General features: G+C 26.3%; 2 protein-coding genes across 3 annotated transcripts; one reads left to right on the top strand and one right to left on the bottom strand.

The window, feature by feature from the left end:
* Positions 1 to 469: 469 nt before the first annotated feature.
* Positions 470 to 6,846, top strand: LOC105368232 (U2 snRNP-associated SURP motif-containing protein). Of its 2 annotated transcripts, XM_011507209.1 has the most exons (18): positions 470 to 577; positions 990 to 1,093; positions 1,180 to 1,393; positions 1,484 to 1,798; positions 1,980 to 2,044; positions 2,125 to 2,290; positions 2,365 to 2,528; positions 2,882 to 2,941; positions 3,518 to 3,561; positions 3,744 to 3,848; positions 3,927 to 4,154; positions 4,238 to 4,480; positions 4,579 to 4,765; positions 4,997 to 5,183; positions 5,260 to 5,479; positions 5,549 to 5,702; positions 5,785 to 5,939; positions 6,147 to 6,846. In XM_011507209.1, exons 2-18 carry the CDS (start codon positions 1,070 to 1,072, stop codon positions 6,421 to 6,423), a joined length of 2,808 nt encoding a protein of 935 aa, XP_011505511.1. In that variant the 5' UTR covers positions 470 to 577; positions 990 to 1,069; the 3' UTR covers positions 6,424 to 6,846. The 2 variants fall into 2 exon arrangements, with proteins under 2 accessions (XP_011505511.1, XP_011505510.1); XM_011507208.1 differs by lacking the exon at positions 470 to 577 and having other exon boundaries at positions 885 to 1,093.
* Positions 6,847 to 7,961: 1,115 nt separating this feature from the next.
* Positions 7,962 to 18,886, bottom strand: LOC105368488 (glutamic acid-rich protein). The gene is made up of 10 exons (XM_011507500.1): positions 18,776 to 18,886; positions 16,342 to 16,539; positions 15,068 to 15,535; positions 13,566 to 13,673; positions 13,372 to 13,493; positions 13,135 to 13,231; positions 12,865 to 12,939; positions 8,663 to 8,890; positions 8,211 to 8,377; positions 7,962 to 8,165 (listed from the first exon to the last, which is right to left on the bottom strand). The coding sequence occupies exons 1-10, from the start codon at positions 18,825 to 18,827 to the stop codon at positions 7,962 to 7,964; spliced, it is 1,719 nt and encodes a 572-aa protein (XP_011505802.1). The 5' UTR covers positions 18,828 to 18,886.
* Positions 18,887 to 19,322: the final 436 nt, after the last annotated feature.

Below are 19,322 nucleotides of genomic sequence, written 5' to 3' on the forward strand. Positions count from 1 at the left end.
ATTCTTTTTGTAAGATTTTGTGTTGACACGTTGCATCAAAAATTGAATATAAAAATGCATAAGTTCGTTAATACAGCGTAGCAATGGAATATATAAGATTAACTTGAAATAATTATTTTTAACGTGAAAAAAAAAAAGAAAAAAAGAACAATAATAATATGTATAATTTAGGACTATCGTTCTAACATTTGACGAGTAATTTTATAAATAAATTATAATAATTCAATTACATAATTAATTATTAATCAAAATATAAAATCAAAATTATTATTATATTAATAATAATAATAATAATATACGCGTGATATACGCGAATATGCAATACAGCAAGTAGCGAATGCAATTGGAAAATTAAAGCTCCTCAAATGAAATTGCTTTTATTTTATCAGTTACTACTTCCAATTACTTATTCGATAAATTTAAACTACTTCGCAGGTGCCGCATGCTTGTGCGCATCTCTAATTGCCATACCTAACATACATTATAATAATGGCTACTGCGGGAGACGCCGCAACGCCGCCGCACAGGGCGCAGCCCTATTGCCTGAACCGTACGTTCTCGCGACATGTTACCGTGGGTGAGTTCTGAGCTCAAAGATTTTAACCGAGTTTCACGTTAACACTTCCTCCTCGACAAATAACATTTATTATTTATTAGAAGAGAAAGAGAGAGAGAGTGAGTGAGTGAGTGAGTGAGTGAGTGAGTGAGTGAGTGAGTAAGTGAGTGAAAACGAGATAGAAATAGTAAGAGAAATAAATAAATATATATATATATATATATATATATATATATATATATATATATATTTTTTTTTTTTTTTTTTTTTTTTTTTTTTTTAATATATGTATGCATATGTGCGTGCATATATATCTATATGTGTATATATGCATATGAATATTCATGAGATATTATCATTAGTTATAAATATGATAATCGTGTAAGCAAATGCATTCGTCTTGCTTTATTTTGATTTGTTTCAATGCAAGAAGACACGAGAATTTTATAATTTCTAATCAGCGATTGGAAGCTGCAAACTGATAATTAAAGTACATTCGAATAATAAATTTAGATGGCGGATAAAGGGCTAATGAAAGTGAGTTTTTTTTAAACCTTCGACTATATTTAATTAATTGATATGAGGCAATTTGTAAAATTTAACCTAAAATGAATATGTTCTAGCAAATTGCTGAGCAAAAGCTCAAAGCATTCTCTATTGGCACAATGGGTAAAAGATCAATGAGCAAAAAAGAAATTGAGGAACAACGAAAGAAAGAGCAGGAACAAGCTGCAGCTCAGGCCTTCGAAGAGTTCGTCGCAACTTTTCAAGAATCTTCTAATAAAAATGCGAATAAAGTCTGGGTTAAGGCTGGTACTTATGATGCAGGCAAAAGACGTAAATTAACATACATATTTATATGTGTTCATTTAAATATTTATCCATTGTTTTCTTTGTTATGGTATAACGATTCGTGTATATTTATAGAGGAAGATACAAGCGAAAAAGGTAAACTTTATAAACCTCAGCCAAAAATGTCTGATCTTATCGAGAATCGATCTTCGCAAGAGCAGGCTCAAGAATTTGCTAGAATTCTTAGCTCAAACGAGCGTAAAATGGATAGACTTGGTAAAAAGAAGAAAGAAGGCGAAAAGAAAAAAAGTAATCTGGAATTATTTAAGGAAGAATTAAAGATGATTCAAGAAGAAAGAGAAGAGCGGCATAAATATAAAGGAGCGGTTAAATCTATTTCAACATCGCAGAGTGAAGATCCGATGATAGCTGCTCTGAAATCAGTCGAAGGTAAATAAGCGTGAAAAGTATATTACTTATTGTTTCGTTATAATATTCTTATTAATTTACTGAAAATTTTCGTATTTTTCTATACATGCTTCCATCAAAAATTTCTATGTACTTAAAAAGTTTGGTTTATATCTCTCGCAATATTACAATATTACAATGATTATTATTTTATGTATTTTAGATGGGTCGTTTGATAATGGAGATCCAAATACCACAAATTTGTATTTAGGGAATTTGAATCCTAAAGTAATCACTCAATCAATCGCTTAATCGTATATATATTTTTTTGTTTGAATTTGTTTAAAGAATAACGGCCTCGTTTTTAGATAACCGAACAACAACTGATGGAAATATTTGGAAAATTTGGTCCATTAGCTAGCATTAAAATAATGTGGCCCAGAAGCGATGAAGAGAAAGCCCGACAAAGAAACTGTGGATTTGTTGCATTCATGAGTCGGAAAGATGGTGAAAGAGCCTTGAAAAGTCTCAATGGTATAAGAACGATAAAAAGCCTTGCTATAATAGAATATATTAAAATTTAATTCGCTACTTTTGTGTTTACGTAGGTCGAGATATTATGCAGTATGAAATGAAACTCGGATGGGGTAAAAGCGTTCCTATACCACCCTATCCAATATACATTCCACCTGCGCTAATGGAAATCACACAACCGCCACCACCGTCTGGATTGCCCTTTAATGCACAGCCTCATCGGCGTGACAGACATAAGGTATACCTTTCGAACCACATAAGGAACAATAAGAATATTATAATCGATAAATTGACAAATCATCTTATAATATTTTAATTTTGTAATTTAATTTAATTTAATAATCTAATTGACCTGTGTGCACAATTTTGTCTAAATTCTAACGAAATTTCATTCCTCAATTTGTTATAATTTGTTTTATTTATTATTTTTATATATTTATTTTATTTACAATTTATTTTAATTTATAAACATTCTCTGACCAAATTTCATCATGTACGCATGAATATGAATATGAAAATTTATTTATGAACAATATTATAGAATTATTTTATAACGAACTGCATAACCATGTTTTTGAAACGTAATCTCAGATACCACGTATCCGCAACCTCCAGAACGCGGACATCCAGGAGAAGGAAAACTTTGAAAAGGTAAAATTATTCTTTTCCTTTAGCAAATACACAATTTTCAATCGGCTGACACCGACCTGCAATTGCGGTGTCTTTCGCGCAAGTATAGCGAGATGACGAACAACAGGTTTCTTGAAGTCGAGAATACATTCCAGTATGAGATTTCACTTACTTTATAAAACTATAGTTATTACAAATAAAAGACTGAACTGTAAGGACTTGATAAAGACAGTATTTTCTATATTTTATATCTTTATGTTCGGGGAGACTGACGTGTTCTTTTGCGAACATAAAATTCGAACACTATTTATTAAGGAGAAAAAAGTCAAGAAAACTAATTAGGGGAAAGAATGTTTTGACAGTATTGAAAACATAAAACTAAGACTTTTTCATAAATCTCATGTGCTGTAAATGTAATTTTGTTTTTCAAACAAAAAAATAAACAATAAAACTTGTTCAAATGGTAACTTTAATGGAAGTTTAAAAATTGTGTTGTGTTGACTTGTCGGCGTCCTTTCTCGGTGGCGCATTTTGGCGTTTGGGCTGGATTCATCTTCTATCTGTCACTCTAACGCACTGTGAACTGGACCCTCACAGATTTTGCAGAATGCCGTTGTCAAAGTGGTTATTCCAACAGAAAGGTATTTGATTTTAGATTATCACTGTGATACTTTGTAAGTATACCTAATTACCCTACAAATGAATCCACCTAGTTAATTGAGAATTAATTGGCCTTTGAATCTATCATCCTTTTTCCTATATTTCTTCTTCTCACCTTTACAAGTCCAAGTGCAAACATTTCATATATACTTGCGCGTTATAGGAACTTGGTCATGTTAATACATAGAATGGTAGAATTTGTTGTTCGAGAAGGACCGATGTTTGAAGCAATGATTATGAATAGAGAACTAAATAATCCTATGTTTAGGTAAAACAATGCTTTCATTCATTTAAAAAATTAATTATTTAAAATTTTGAAATATTATTAATCCCGTTTATATTTCAGATTTTTATTTGAAAATTATTCTCCAGCACATACATATTATCGATGGAAATTATACTCTATATTACAAGGAGATGCTCAAAAAGAATGGCGAATGGAAGATTTAAGAATGTTTAAAGGTGGCAGTATTTGGAGACCACCGCCAATAAATCCTTGGACTCAAGGAATGCCTGAAGAATTAATAGATGTTCAAGACAAACAAGAGCCTCGTAGAGGAAGCCTTTCTAACAGGTACTTTAACACATATTATGCACAGCGTATAATATATTAATTAACTTTTGTATAATTAAGTTAATATTTCTTATTTCCTTTAGTCAACGAGATCGATTAGAGAATCTACTAAGAAACATAACTCCAGAGCGAATAAAAGTTGCAGAAGCTATGATATTTTGTATCGAGCATGCTGAAGCAGCTGAAGAAATTTGTGATTGTATAGCAGAATCATTATCAATTTTACAAACTCCTGCAAATAAAAAAATTGCTAGGTTATATTTAATATCTGATATTTTGCACAATTGTGGTGTTAAAGTAACAAATGCTACTATTTATCGGAAAGCGTAAGCATAATTTATTTAAACTTTTGAATTTAAAATTACAATAAAATTTATAAATTTATAATTTTCTATAAACGTTATTAAAATTTAATTATTTTTAGATTTGAAGCACGATTATTAGATATTTTTAATGAAGTTCAGCAAGCTTATAAACAGTTTGACAGTAGACTGAAAGCCGAGGGATTCAAAGTACGAGTGATGAGAATGTTTAGAGCATGGGAAGATTGGGCTGTGTATCCACGAGATTTTCTAGTTAAACTTCAAAATACTTTCTTAGGCTTAAATCAGGTAACAATGAAAATTAATTAAAAAATTTTATAATGAACTTTATAAACCTTGATCCATTGAAAATGATTGGTAATTTAAGTTGCATGATTTTGAAACCATATTATTCAAATTAATTCATTCAAATAAATTGTCCAAACAAATATGAAATATCTAATTGTATTATATATATATATATATATATATATATATATATATATAGTTGTACATATAATGAAACTATGTGTATTATAGACTGACGAAGTTGAACAAGATAACGAAGAAGATATAGACGGTGCACCTTTATCAGATGTTGACGGTGATATTGTAGAAGATTTAGATGGTGTTCCACTTGATGGTGCTGCTTTATTAAAGGGAGCAATGAAACACGGTCTTACACCACAAACCACTTCCAATTATGATGATATCGATGGAATTCCAAGTAAATAAAAACAAAATTTACCATAGACTAACAAATAAAAAATTTAATGTTGTATTAAAATATTTTAAAATTATAGTGGATGACGATATCGATGGAGTTCCAATGGAAGATGAAGATAGTATGGGTTCAAAGGGAAAGGATGATAAAAAGCTTACTATACCAGCAGGTTTTGTACCATCAAGGTGGGAGACTGTAGATCCTGATCAAGTCGAAGCTCAGGCAATGACTACGAGTAAATGGGAGGAACTTGGGCAAAATGATGACTCAAATTCACAAGATGCCAGTATGGACTCCAGGTATGCAGTATTATTTTAATTCTTAAAATAACTCAATAGATTTGAGAAAAATTGATTTTTATTCAAAAGGGATTATAATGAAGAACGGCGAAATAGATTACGGGAAATTGAAGTAAAAACTATGCAATATCAAGATGAATTAGAAAATGGCAGAAGAACATTAAAACCAGGAATGTCGATACAAACTCAAGTAGAACATTATCGTAAAAAGCTAATTAAAAAAGTAAAATTATTTAATGAAAATCACAACAGATATTTTATAAAATGTACTTTTATCATTATCAATGAATATATAATTTTTTCAGAGTGAAAGAGATGTAAAAGATAATAAAAGTGAAGACAGAGATGAAGATAGGCGAAGAGAGAAAAAACGAAGTCTTTCTCCAGATTCACCAACTTATTACAGAGATAGAAGACGTAATTCACAAAGTCCGCCCGTCAAAGGAAGCAGTCGATATAGGTAAATATTATAGTTTTTATATCAAAATATAAAAACATAAAATATTATAATATAAAATTAATGTGAATTTTATAAACATTTTTAATGATATATTTACAAAATACTTGCATTAAAATTAAAATGAAATAATTCGAAATTATAAGATTAGCGATTAATGCCTATAATAAAACTCCTGGAGACCATTGACTGTATTTGTTGTTCACATAGATCGCGCAGCAGATCTCCTCGTAATAAGCGAAAGTCGCGGTCACCGCACAAAAAACGAGCGCCGTATACGCCCTCACCACCACGAATTCGACGTTCACCTTCACCTGCCTTTTCATCAAGATCCTCATCCCGTAGATCACCTGGTGTTGAACGGAAGAGACGAGCCCGCTCACCTTCGAGCTCGCCTACACCTCTTTCCAGATCCTCCGTTAAACACAGGGCGGCTAGTCCAATGTCGCCTACACCACGAAAACATCGCCACAAACATAAATACTAAATAAATTTTGCTTTATTTTCTCACAATTTACTTAAAATTGTATGATAATCCAACATTAACAAAGATGTATAATTGCAATCAAATTCTGCTAAGTCATTTGAAGCACTTCGTCAATGTTGAATTGTTTTATTTCTTTATACTTTATAATATTTTTTTTTATGAAAATCTAATTTTATAAGTGAAAATGATTGTATAATTACCTACCAAAATGTAGCTCAAACCAAGTTTATAAAATGATTTTTTTACCGAACTACGTTATCTTGTTTCGCCACTATTTTATACGCTGCATAATTACTGTTGAAATCGAATTTTATTCACCACGTAAAAATGTACATAAACCTCAATTTGTAACCATCGATTCATTCACGTTTTTAGTAATTTAGTTTCGGGATAAATATTCATAAATAGAAAATTACTTTCAGACGTGTGTCAAAGTATTGTAAAATTCAATTAGGTTATATAAAAACCGAATAAATTTTGTTGATAACAACGTATATTTGTTTTTTATTTAATAACTAATATCCTTTTATTACAACCAAATAAGTTTTATGCCTTACACATATAAAATTTTTGATCAATACTTTAATTAACAAAATGCAATAAATATATTGCTTGTTTAAAATGTTTAAATAATGATTACCAACGGTCGTTCTACTTTCAATACTAAATAATTTTTCTGTATACTTAATCGAAAATACATTTATTCTATTTAGGCGTTTGCTTTATACATATAGTGCCATATCAGGTTTGTCGAAGCTTTTATCAAGCAATTTTATTGACATTAATATTTTGTTATGCCGTTTATTAAATTTAAATTAAATATGAATTAAATAGATATAAAGCGGTAAATCAATAGAATTAATTTGTCTTTATAAACTGATAATCAATCGGTAATTAGTCCAGTAATTGATAAATAAAAAATATTGTTCCTTATTTACAATTAGTTAAATTTAATAGTAATAATCATTATTATACAGACATATCCATATATAGACGCACATTTACATCATATACATACTTTATATTTTATATTATATGTTTAAAGGTATGATGATCCGCCGCAAAAATATAATTTTTACAAAAAATTTTGAACAACTATTTTTAATACTTAGTCTACCATGAAATAATATATATCGTTTACATTATGTTTACATTAATTTTTTATTGCAGATATCTACTTTAACATCAACATTAATTCATTTCTATTATTATTTAACAAAGTAAATTAATATTTTAAAATTATCTTTCGATTTCAATTTTGCTCACAAAAGACTATTTCTTTTTAAATTTTGAATTAAAATTCTATATATACATTTATATATTCACATGTAACAATATAATTGCTTTGTTTAAACATGATTATAAAGTATATATTTAATAATCATATATTTAATATGCTTATTTTATTTTGCATAAATAATTACAGATTTTTCATACATTATTTCGTATATTATTTCCTAAATTATTTGTAATATTTATATTTTAAATACATCAATATAAGAATTGAATGTTTTAAAAGCATATGTTATCGTGACGTATTATTTACGTTTCTTTCCAAATAACTCATCTTTTCTTTCATAATTTTTTGCTTCTTTTTCTTCACTTTGTACGCCATCAACAATTTCATGCCTTTCTTTATTTAATGTTAGATCTGATAATTTTCCATATTTTTTATCCAGCTTTTCTATTAAAACACTGTTGTTTATATCTTGAAATTTCTCTTCCTCTTCTTCTTCTTCTTCTTCTTCTTCTTCTTCTTCTTCTTCTTCTTCTTCATCCTGTTCTACATCTTCCTCATCTTCCTCCTCCTCCTCCTCCTCCTCCTCTTCCTCCTCATCTTCTTCCTCGTCTCCTTCATTATTTTCCAATTCTTCGTCGTCTTCAAATTCTTCATCTTCATCATAACTTTCATCATCTGTATATTCACTATCCTCGATACATTCTTTACTATTATCTAAATTTTTAACAATATAAATAAAATTAAATTACAAACTAAATTTAATTCTACAATATATTCATATACTATTTAAAATAATTTTCAATATGCAACTATCGTATCAAATAAATTTATCTTGATTATATGAATAGTTTTATAATATTTACTCACATTCTTTTAATAGTAATAAATTAAAAAAAAAAAAAAAAAAAAAAAAAAAATACAGAATTAAAACTTAATCAATTATATAGTGAAGAGATAACTAATACAGTGAAAATAATATACAGATATATTCTTTAATACCTTTACCGCTATTACGTAATTTCATATTTTTTTCAGCAAAAATGTCTTCAAAACTAGATCTGTTTTTACATCCAATTTTTTTATATGTGGAACGTAAGTCCTCGTAGAGTTGTTTTTCCTTTTTCAGAAGTTGCTTCTTATTCTCGTTCTTGGAAATGATTTTTTTAATGTGTACAGGCGCAACCAATGTATTTCGTCGTGACAAATTAATTAAGACCTCTTCATTTCCTATGAAAATATCATTTTATCAATAATTATACTTTTTTTTAAAAAAAAAAAAAAAAAAAAAAAAACATAGTTTTAACATATAAAGTAGCATTATATTTTTATGGACTATATTTCAATTGGAAAAATCGATTTTTTTATGATTCACAAAAGAAATACTCATAATTTTACAAAATAACAAAGAATTACATATAATGACCTTAAATTATTTGTGCTAAACGTTAATGGCTCTTTCTAAACATTGTAAATGAATATTCCAAAGCTAATTGATAGAAATAAAAATAATAAATTAATGAAAATATTAATTACTTTTACGTAATTGAATATAAAAAATCGTAATACATGAGTAGGAACTTAGATCAATTTATATAAAATATCTTAGCAAAAGTCGATAATATTTGTTTGGAAAACTAAATGATATTATAGATACAAAATAAAGAAAATAACATAAAATTAATTAAATTTATGTAATATTATTAAATATTATTAATAAACTATTTGTTCATCCATAAAGGTTATTTTAGCTTATTTTAACTTACACTAGATTGAGAAAGGATGTTTTTAAATGTATTTACCTATATTTATATTGTAGATATAATGAACATATATTATGTTGTTAAATAAAATTAATAAAAAATATTGAATATTTGTAAATTATCAAATAATTTATTTCTTCTATTTAAAATATTAATTTATAGATAATATTTTTGGATGCTTTCTATTTCATTGATATTTACAATAATTTTTAAGATAATAAGTTGGATTAAAGCAAGTAGAATTCATCATTTAACTATAATATTTAATAAATATACATATGCGCATCCACTCTTAATTTAATTTTATCAAGAAAAATACAAAAAAAGAATGAATATATCTATAAATTTATAATTACTTATGTATAAATTGTCTGCTCGTTTCTACAGAAGAAAAATTTACAATAAAAAATGAGCAAATATTATTTGTGTGATGAAAGAATATCGTGACAAGTAATTACTGGCTAAACAAATCAGCTATTGGATTTTTATTAGAAGAAAAAAGATTGAATAGCTTAGATAATATATAAAAAATATACATTCTTATAAATAAAATATCATATGCCAATTGATCAAAGAAATTTAAATTTTAAACTTAAAATGTTTTCCAAAAAAAAAACATTTTCTCACCCAAATAAACTTTATTTTAATAGATTGAATATTGATGATAATTTATTATATAAGTCAGTATTTGAATAATTATTTTCAAAATTCAAACAAAATACTGTAATTATAAAAGCAGATATAATGCTGCAAAGTACGATTTACAAAACAAGACTCAAAAGGCAAAAGAAAAAAATTTAAACTCAATATAAAATATGAATAAAATAAATTCGATAATTACTAGGATATTATCAAAAAATGTATTAAAGATATAGATAAAATAATAAATCCCTGTTAGCAAGAAATTGCCGTCATTTAATTTAAATTAAATATAACCGTAAAGATAGATTAGGAATTGCATGAAAAATAAAAAATGAGAAATTTATTGTTAATATATATTTTTTTAAATTCAAATTAAAAAACAAAAATAATAAAATTAATGAATTATTATTATTATTATTGAATAGTGAATTAGTGAATTATTACCGATAATAAAAATAGCAAGAATAATGATTATAATATTTATTAAAGACTATAATATTAGAAATATTATAAAATATTTAATGAATGTGAGATAATGGCACTGAATGATTATAATCTAAAATAATGAAAATAAGTAAAATTAAGATTCATTGGCTCACTAAAGTTAACAAAAGAACTAAATAAAAAAAAAAAATACTTGAATGGAGATCCATTGATTAAGAGATTCTATAAACTTTCGCTGAAAGAAATAACCAAAAACTATTAGTAATGTAAAAAGAATTATTTCACGGACCAAAAAGTAAAGAAATTACATGTTGAAGACAATACGACGAATTCAGTCGTAATAGAATAAATAAAGGAAAATAATATATTAGAAAAAACTAATAATATCATTTAAATGGAAATTCGATATTTAATGTGCACATTCTAACTATTTATTGCAATAAAAATCTAATACAGAAAAAGTAATATCAATGTAACCTCTCTAAATTGTATACTTTTTAAAATATATTTGTTAATGTCTAAAATAAAAATTTTATATTGTCCGACTGTTTGAAGTCAAAAACACCGTATAAAATATAAAAATTAAATAGAAACTATATTTATTACTATATTTAATTTTTTATTGATTAAATTATGTAATTATATATATATATATATATATATATATATATATATATAATTTAAATTATCTTAACTTTTGACTAAATGTCTCAGAAATATATTTATATAACTCTTTTAAAACAAATGTTATCACCTGTGCAAAAAATTCAGAGATTTTTATGTACTGTGTAGTTAGAGTAGCCACTTGAATGCCATTTGAACATATAAATCAAAACATTAATTGTCTGCGACTTGAGTTTTGTTAACTAATGACGTCTGTACTCTTGCAATGTGAACATTTTTGAGATGTGGTGAGAATATATCTTTTAATTTGTGACCTTCGTATGTACTGAAAATGATATCATTAAAATAATTGAAGTAGTTGGTAAAACCATAACGCGAATGAATTAAAACTAGAATTTTCTGTCAATACGAAGCACGACGGTACACTACATTTTCCATCTAACTCCCCTTCAAGTTTTCCCACTAATTTATTGAAATATACTACGAAGAAATATGATAAACTTAAAATTGAAGTTCGCTTTTAAATAATAATGTCGTTTCTTATATCCTCTCTTCATTTTCATAATTTTAATGTTACATATGAAATAATTTTATTAATAATGGTAAGAAGATAAAAAATAATAATCACACAATATATAAAACAATTAATTTTGCTTAATTTAATTTATGAAAATTTTAACAAATAATTATAAATATCAATTTCAATATGAATTAAGAAAATTTTTTTGTTTTTTTTATCGTTAAAATATCGTTAATAATTAATCAATGTTTCGATTACTATATATATATATATATATATGATATATATATGATATATATATGATATATATATATATATATATATATATAATTTTTCTTATTTACATATAATAATCGTAACAAAATTTTATTCTATTACATATTAGTAAGTTTTTTTGGATGTAAGGAAATTTTATTAGATTGATCAACATTAATTTAAAGAAATATTCGTTAATAGATATTAAAATATTTGCTTAACTATACATTAAATATACTTTAATTATTCATTATGTGTATAAGCTACATAATAGAACCAATTATTTGTTAATATGATACAATATCTATGTTAATATAAATATTTAATAAACATGTATTATTACATATTTGCATTAAAAATTTTTATCCAAATTTAACTATTGTTATACTCTGGTAGAGTAATTATATCAAAGTTATTAAACAAATTTAATTTCAGAAATAATACTGTCAATTAAAAGAAAAATCTGTCTAGAAAATTAAAAAAAAATCAATTATGTATTCTTTTAAATTTTATTTTGAATTTACTATAGGATCACAAAGATAACTTATAAGCAGTTCTGATTTCATAAATACTAATAATGTTGTTTATAATAATATTGCCATAAATGTTACATATAAGAAAATACGTAAAACTTTATAAGCATTTTTCTTTACAAAATCTTTTTGAAGCTTACATGCTTTGGAACATGAAATTTTTTATTTACTTTAAATTTTAAAAGTATTTTTTGATAAATTTCTAAATAAATATGAATGAATTTTAATTTGCATAATTTGAACATTTTTTTCTGTCAATTTACTTAAAATTTGAAAATATAAATTTCTAAATAAGTTTAAAAATAAATTTTAATTTGTGTAATTTAAGCCTTCGAAGTAGCCTTATCTCTATATAAAAAAAAATTTATGACATATATAAAAAATAAAGTAGTGTTTGCAGAATATAGAATATAATCTCCATACCATTGTTCCACCTTCTGAGCAAGACGTAACGTGCAGTTACAATAAGTGCGATGCCAATTCCAAACTTCATTGCCACTGAAAATAACATAGCTTAATTATATTCTTTTATATCTATTGTCTGAATAATTAGAATATTATTTATCGTTAATTAATAAACGATGTAAAAAAAATATTTGGAATTATAATATTGGATATTGGATAGAACGTATTGTAGATGTGTATAATTTTATAATTTAATCGTCTTATGTTGCTCCATTAATTTCAACATACCATTTGTTGATTCCTCCTCTAATTCCTCTTTAATTTCATCCTCAAAATGAACTATTTTATTTATAGTTTCTTCAGATTCTTCGCTTTCAATCTGTAATTAATATATTCTTCTATAAATTCATTTGGATTTAAGTAAGCTAATATTTTTTTATCCTGCTACTGTCGACTAAGTAAGTAAGTAATTCAAATCTATTAAACGTTGACATTATTAAAAAAAATTTATTGAATATTTCATACTTCTTCTAATGGTTCAGCACTATTGTTATCCATTTCATTCGCTTCAGAAATATCATCAAAATCTTCGATATCCTCTTCGTTAAGTTTATTATAATCGTTTTCATTATTCGTCAATTGGACACCTTTAATATTAAGATCATCGTTTATATTAAAATTCTTTATTATTTTATTCTTAATGTCATTCTTATCATTACCATATTCTATTTCTTCTAAAGCGCCAAAATCTTCAAGATCATTATTAAAATTTTCCTCGCTGTAACTTTCATCATCGTCCTCTGAATCTTGACTATCATCTACCTTATCTAAAAAGGTACATTCTTAATTTCCAGACTTTTTCTATTAAATAAATGTACTATCTGATCGTAAATTAACTAAGTAAATTAAGGTATCGTTCGTACAATTGAAAGTAGTATAAATATAAAGCGGCTAGCCTTCTATTAATATTAGATAAAGAGAAAACGTTGAAATGTTATACTAAACCTTGAAAAGTAAAGAAAATGGAATATTTTGTTCATTCAAATATTAATAAAATAATTAAATAAAAAATAAAAATAAAATAAAAAATTACAAAAAACTATCACAACAATTGGTAATATAAACAAGCCACTGGCATAATAATTGTTTATTATACGCTATTCATATAATATTGTATGTTTAAAACATAGTTAAAAATTGATATTTAATCAATGTTTTTAAAATATCTTATTTACAAAACTCCGATTGAAACTCCGATTGAAATATTTACAATCTTTATAACAGTAGTCGAGTTTTTGTAAAATGAGCTTATTTATTTAAATTTAAAAATATGTCGAATTAATTTTTTTAAAACTTACAATTTTTACACAATATTTCGTTACAAATAATTATAATATATGTGATTACAATATTATTTGAAAAATCGTTAAAACTAATATTATTTTCTAGGCGAATTTATATAATTAACTATAAATATTTCTATAGGATTATTTATTGCTTCGAATATCAACGAATCTTCGAACATCAATCATATTAATGTAAATTGGAATTACATTTTTAGCATTCATTTAAGATTAATTTAATGCAGAATATAATGTATAATGTAAATAAATTTATCAAAATAATTAGACTTTAAGAAGTATTCACATCTTTCTACGAAATCTCACACGAAAAAATCACATATGTAAAAGTAATATCGATAGATGCTATTCATGTATTATTTAAAATTGAATAAGTATTACATTTTTTATTATAAAAGCAACTGTTTTATTATTGAATAAACAGATTTTGTAATCGAGGATTTAGATATTTTTAGTGAAATACTATTGATAAAATCATTGCAAAAAAAAATGTATTATTAGAAAAAATTATGAGGGAACTTTTAATCAGTTAAAACAATAAGAGCCGTTAAATTACATGTATTTTGTATATTTTCTACCAAATCTAATAGTACATAAATACGCAATTACTATATTTTAATAATTTATCTCGAAATTTATTTAATACGTTACACGTCTATGGATATAAAACAGATTGGGCATATAGTCAAATAGCAAAAAAGGAAAAAAGAAAGATGTAAAGCTCAGATGTAAAGCTGAATTATTCTCAGAAATAATTGTAAAATAGATTTTGCACATTTATTAAACATTATATATATATATATATATATATATATATATATATATTATGCATTTATGTATAAATTATTGATATCATGCACCTTTTTCTATGGCAACGTCATCGAACTGTTGGTCTATAGAGTCATCGATATATTGATTCGATTCTGTTTCACTCTTCTCATCATCTTCTAATGTATCATCATCACTTTTATTTAGCTCTAAGTTGTCGTTTAACTCTTCTTCGGTAATGCTCTTATCCTGAAACAATAAGGTTTCTTTTTCTTCTACCATCTCATCTAACTCAAAACACTCATTATCATCTTCGTCGTCGTTCTCATTATGTAATTCTTCAACACTTTCTTCTTCTGTTTTATTTTCAAGACTTTCATTTTCCTTTTCATGTATGTCGTGAGCATCCCCTTCATCATCATCATATTCATGATCATTCTTGTCTTCGTGAGAAATAATGGCTTTCTTTGATTCGTCTTTCTCTTCATGGAAAATTGATGTTTCGTCTATCCAACCTTCAAAAGTTGTTGCCCATGGAGATGCTTTTACAAGACTACCCACTATAATTAATCAAATTATTTCATTACTCGTCGATATATTCTTAACTTACACACCAATAAATATAACTGATAAAAATCACAAAACTTGAAAAAAAAAAAATTGAAATTTACAAATGTATCTTATAAGTTTTCATGCATTTTTATAAAAAATTCGCACGTGTAATATAATCAAGAAATAATGAGACTAGAGAATTTAATCAAATATAAATAACGTATAATGAAATATTATAAAATGCTCTAAAATAAATTTATGTGTTCAACATATTTTATTTATTAATATGTGACTAATATCTAGATTTTAATAAATGCTGTTCGTTTCAATGATTCTTTAAATCACATTTTTATTTAATTACATAATAAATTACGTTAAAAACTTTAGGATAATGTGATTATTAATATATGTTTATTGTAATATATTTATTATCTACTAACGTATAATTTATTACAACTATCTAGTTCCACCTTAAAATTTAGGTATTTAGCATTACTTTATGCAAATTATATATATTTTTATTTTTACTTACAGTGTATAAAATATATATCAAAACAAAAATATCGATATATGTTTTAAAATTAACTTAATTGAATAAAAAAAAATTTTTTTTTTTTAAATCATATATATATATATATATATATATGTGTGTGTGTGTGTGTGTGTGTGTGTGTGCATGTATATGATTCGTATATTTTACATTTAAATAATTAGATACAATCATTTATAAGGCTTGAATAAATTAGCAGTAGTCGGGTGTTCAGAAAATAAAAAGAAGCTTAAAAAGTTCAATTCGAAAATAAAATAATCATACCATCGGCAGTGCCCCTGTGTTCAACGATGATGAGTCCAATAGTACCGAGAAGACCAGCGAGTACGATGAAGAAGATGATTCTTGCGCACCAATGACCACCTGTGCCAGTCTCCTTGTGAATGTGAATTGTCTGGTTATCCGTGTGATCCATCGAGGCACCTCGTGTCACCGACATCAGCGGCCTCTCCTCCTCGTAATCTTAAATTCACATTGCCAATCCTTTTGTTTATAATTTTTATCAGCCATCAGCAACAGTGCAATCGCGTTACTTTCCCATGGTAAACGACCGCTTCAACTGTTTTCTCTTTATGCTTTGGATGCTTCTTTCTTTCATCTGTATTAGGCAACATATTTTATATTTCCGCGACGTTCAATAATCTCGACCCCAAGTTTTTAATCTTGGACATGTTTGAATAGATTTTTATCTGCTGAATACAGACTATTGGAATAAATATTAATTAACAAATTGGCATACATTTGCCAATATAATAATAAGTTTCGCGCGTTAGCTAATATATAATATCTTACACCCATATTTTTCCGCACATTTTTTTTTTTTTTTTTTTTTTTTTTTTTTTTTTTTTTACAACTCTTTATCGCAAATAGTAAATGTAAATATTATTTATATTCTAAATAATATTTATTATTCTATATTTCGTTAATGAATACAGTTTTATATTTCTTAAAATATGTTATCATTAAAAAATTTGATTTTAAAAAAGATAAAAGATGGTTAGAGATAAAACTAAATAATATATGCATATTTAAAATAAAATAAACAAAATAATAAATACATGTCTAATAAATGATGAACGAGTATGCTTTTATTTACAATATAGAAATAAAAGTATGAACGATCAGTGATAGCGAAGAAAAATTTATTTGCTGTATAATTTTGAGCACTGGAAAACGGAAAAACTAGAGATGAACAAGAACTATTTTCAGGAATTTATTATGTAACATTTCATAAAAATAGGAATACTCTTGAATAGCAAAATTCAACTTTCGACTACTAGGATTTTTTTTTTCTCATAAATTTATTTTATGAATAATTTTATTTTACGATCCTAATTATTATGATAATAAACTTATTGGAATTATTTCATTGAAATCAATGTTAAATAACTTTGATGTAAAAATAAAATAACACATCGGCAAACATCAGTAAATTACAATTTGAGCATTTATTAAAACAATAATAGATAAGCACAAATGGTCATTACAATCAAGTCAAATAATAAGAAAGTTTTATTTAATAAAAAAGTTTAAATAACTTTTTGATATTGGACATAGGAATAATGCATAGATATTTGAAACGTGAATCGTCTATTTAAAGAAAAAAAAAAAAAAAAAAAAAGAAAAAAGAAAAAAAAAAAATATGATTAAAATACAAGTCAAAGCATTGGTTCTGGTTCCATGTTTTGCCCATTGTTGGCATGTTTTTGGCAACCCATTCTGAAATAGAGATAGTTTCAGATGATGCACACGGCGCATATAACTTGAGCAATTTTTAAAATAATACGTACAAAGTATTATTTAATTTAATGATTGAAAAAAAATGTATCGAATAAATTCGAAAAATTCTGGTGTTGATTAAGAAGGCGCAAAATAATAAATACTTTTAATGCAATATAATAATGCCTTAACTTATGCACTTGCAGTTTATTTGATCTTCCGTATTAAATATTTCAATACATTTATCTTTGTGATTTTAAGATAAAAGCAACCATACAAGTACTTAATTACTACTAGCTAAGAAATATTTTATTGTAAAGGATTCAAAGTACTTCGTTTATTAATAATTCACCTATATCGTATACCTATAAAACATTGATTGAGTGCTTTAATAGAATTATAATAATATATTGCGTAACTATGTAATAAGTAAGGAAGATGTAAGATTCTCGCAATTATATTATATTATTATATTATATCATCATATTATATTTTGTGATATATTACAAATATATAAAATTTATGTTTTTTCGTATACCGATCATAGTTGGCAAATAATCATAAATTAGTAGATCAATGAAATATCATCGATGGCGTTTTAATCAACAGAAAATAATGCTTTGAATGATAAAATTTATTAATAAAAAAGTGCCGATATTGTTGAAAAAGTGCCATACATCACATTACATTAACCATAACAAGGATGTTGAAATTTGGAAATATAGGTGAACTTGGAAAAGTGAAGATCGGACATGCAATAACGTCGGTGTATGAAATTGAATGGATTTCTCAATTACGGTATCCAACAGTCATGAACGCATTAAGTAATCTGCATCGTTGAAGGGCGACAGAAATAAGGAAAAAGTGCGACGGGTATAAACGAGCAAGGTGGTCTAAAAATAGGGCAAGTTTCGTCGAAACACTGCCGACAAGTTCGCGGGAGACCGGGTTTTGTGTTACGTTGTAGAAAATCACTCACCCCTCTTCCGTCTCTTGTCCTTGCAATTTCTCGGCTGCACGTCGCCGGACATTTCAACTTGGATTCCCTAAGCCTCGACACTTCGATAACCGCAAATACCTCAGGCAATATTAACGAACGGCAATAGAACGTAGGGGTAGGGTAACACTGTCGGAGACGCGAACCTAATGAATTTCAATTCATAACCCGCCGGCGAGATCTACGATCCAAGTGCGCGTTATTCGTTCGATTCTTCAAGCGTGAATAAGAGTTAGCGCGGATTCTGAATGAGCACGCCCTTGCGCCTGCGCGACCGCGATCCGAATTCGCACGATCACGTTTAAGAAGTCTCTTTCGAAAATTTCCACTTATTTTCACTCGCTTTCGGCGATACTATTCTTTCCAAATCTACCAAGTCTCACCTTCCTGCTACCTTGGCCTCAAAACTCTATCTCAATTTAAATGACAGTAATTACAGCTGAGCTTCTAAGGCGATCGCGCACTCCTCAAATTTTCAAGCTCTCGGACTAATTTAAAATTAATTCTTTCATTTATTCGTACTTATTTG

Source organism: Ceratosolen solmsi, unplaced genomic scaffold (genome assembly GCF_000503995.2).
Source record: "Ceratosolen solmsi marchali unplaced genomic scaffold, CerSol_1.0 scaffold6, whole genome shotgun sequence".
NCBI lineage: Eukaryota > Metazoa > Arthropoda > Insecta > Hymenoptera > Agaonidae > Ceratosolen > Ceratosolen solmsi.

What these genes read in the sequence shown, in the direction of transcription:
- LOC105368232 (XM_011507209.1), top strand. Translation starts at nt 1,070, where the DNA reads ATGGCGGATAAAGGGCTAATGAAA. An exon ending in AGAAGGAAAACTTTGAAAAG is followed by an intron (nt 2,942 to 3,517) that starts GTAAAATTATTC and finishes GGACCCTCACAG; the next exon opens with ATTTTGCAGAATGCCGTTGT. An exon ending in AGAGGAAGCCTTTCTAACAG is followed by an intron (nt 4,155 to 4,237) that starts GTACTTTAACAC and finishes TATTTCCTTTAG; the next exon opens with TCAACGAGATCGATTAGAGA.
- LOC105368488 (XM_011507500.1), bottom strand. Translation starts at nt 18,827, where the DNA reads ATGTCCGGCGACGTGCAGCCGAGAAATTGCAAGGACAAGAGACGGAAG. An exon ending in TTTAGAAGAAATAGAATATG is followed by an intron (nt 13,494 to 13,565) that starts GTAATGATAAGA and finishes TTAATATTAAAG; the next exon opens with GTGTCCAATTGACGAATAAT. An exon ending in AGGAGGAAGATGAGGAAGAT is followed by an intron (nt 8,166 to 8,210) that starts GTAGAACAGGAT and finishes GAAGAAGAAGAA; the next exon opens with GAAGAAGAAGAAGAAGAGGA.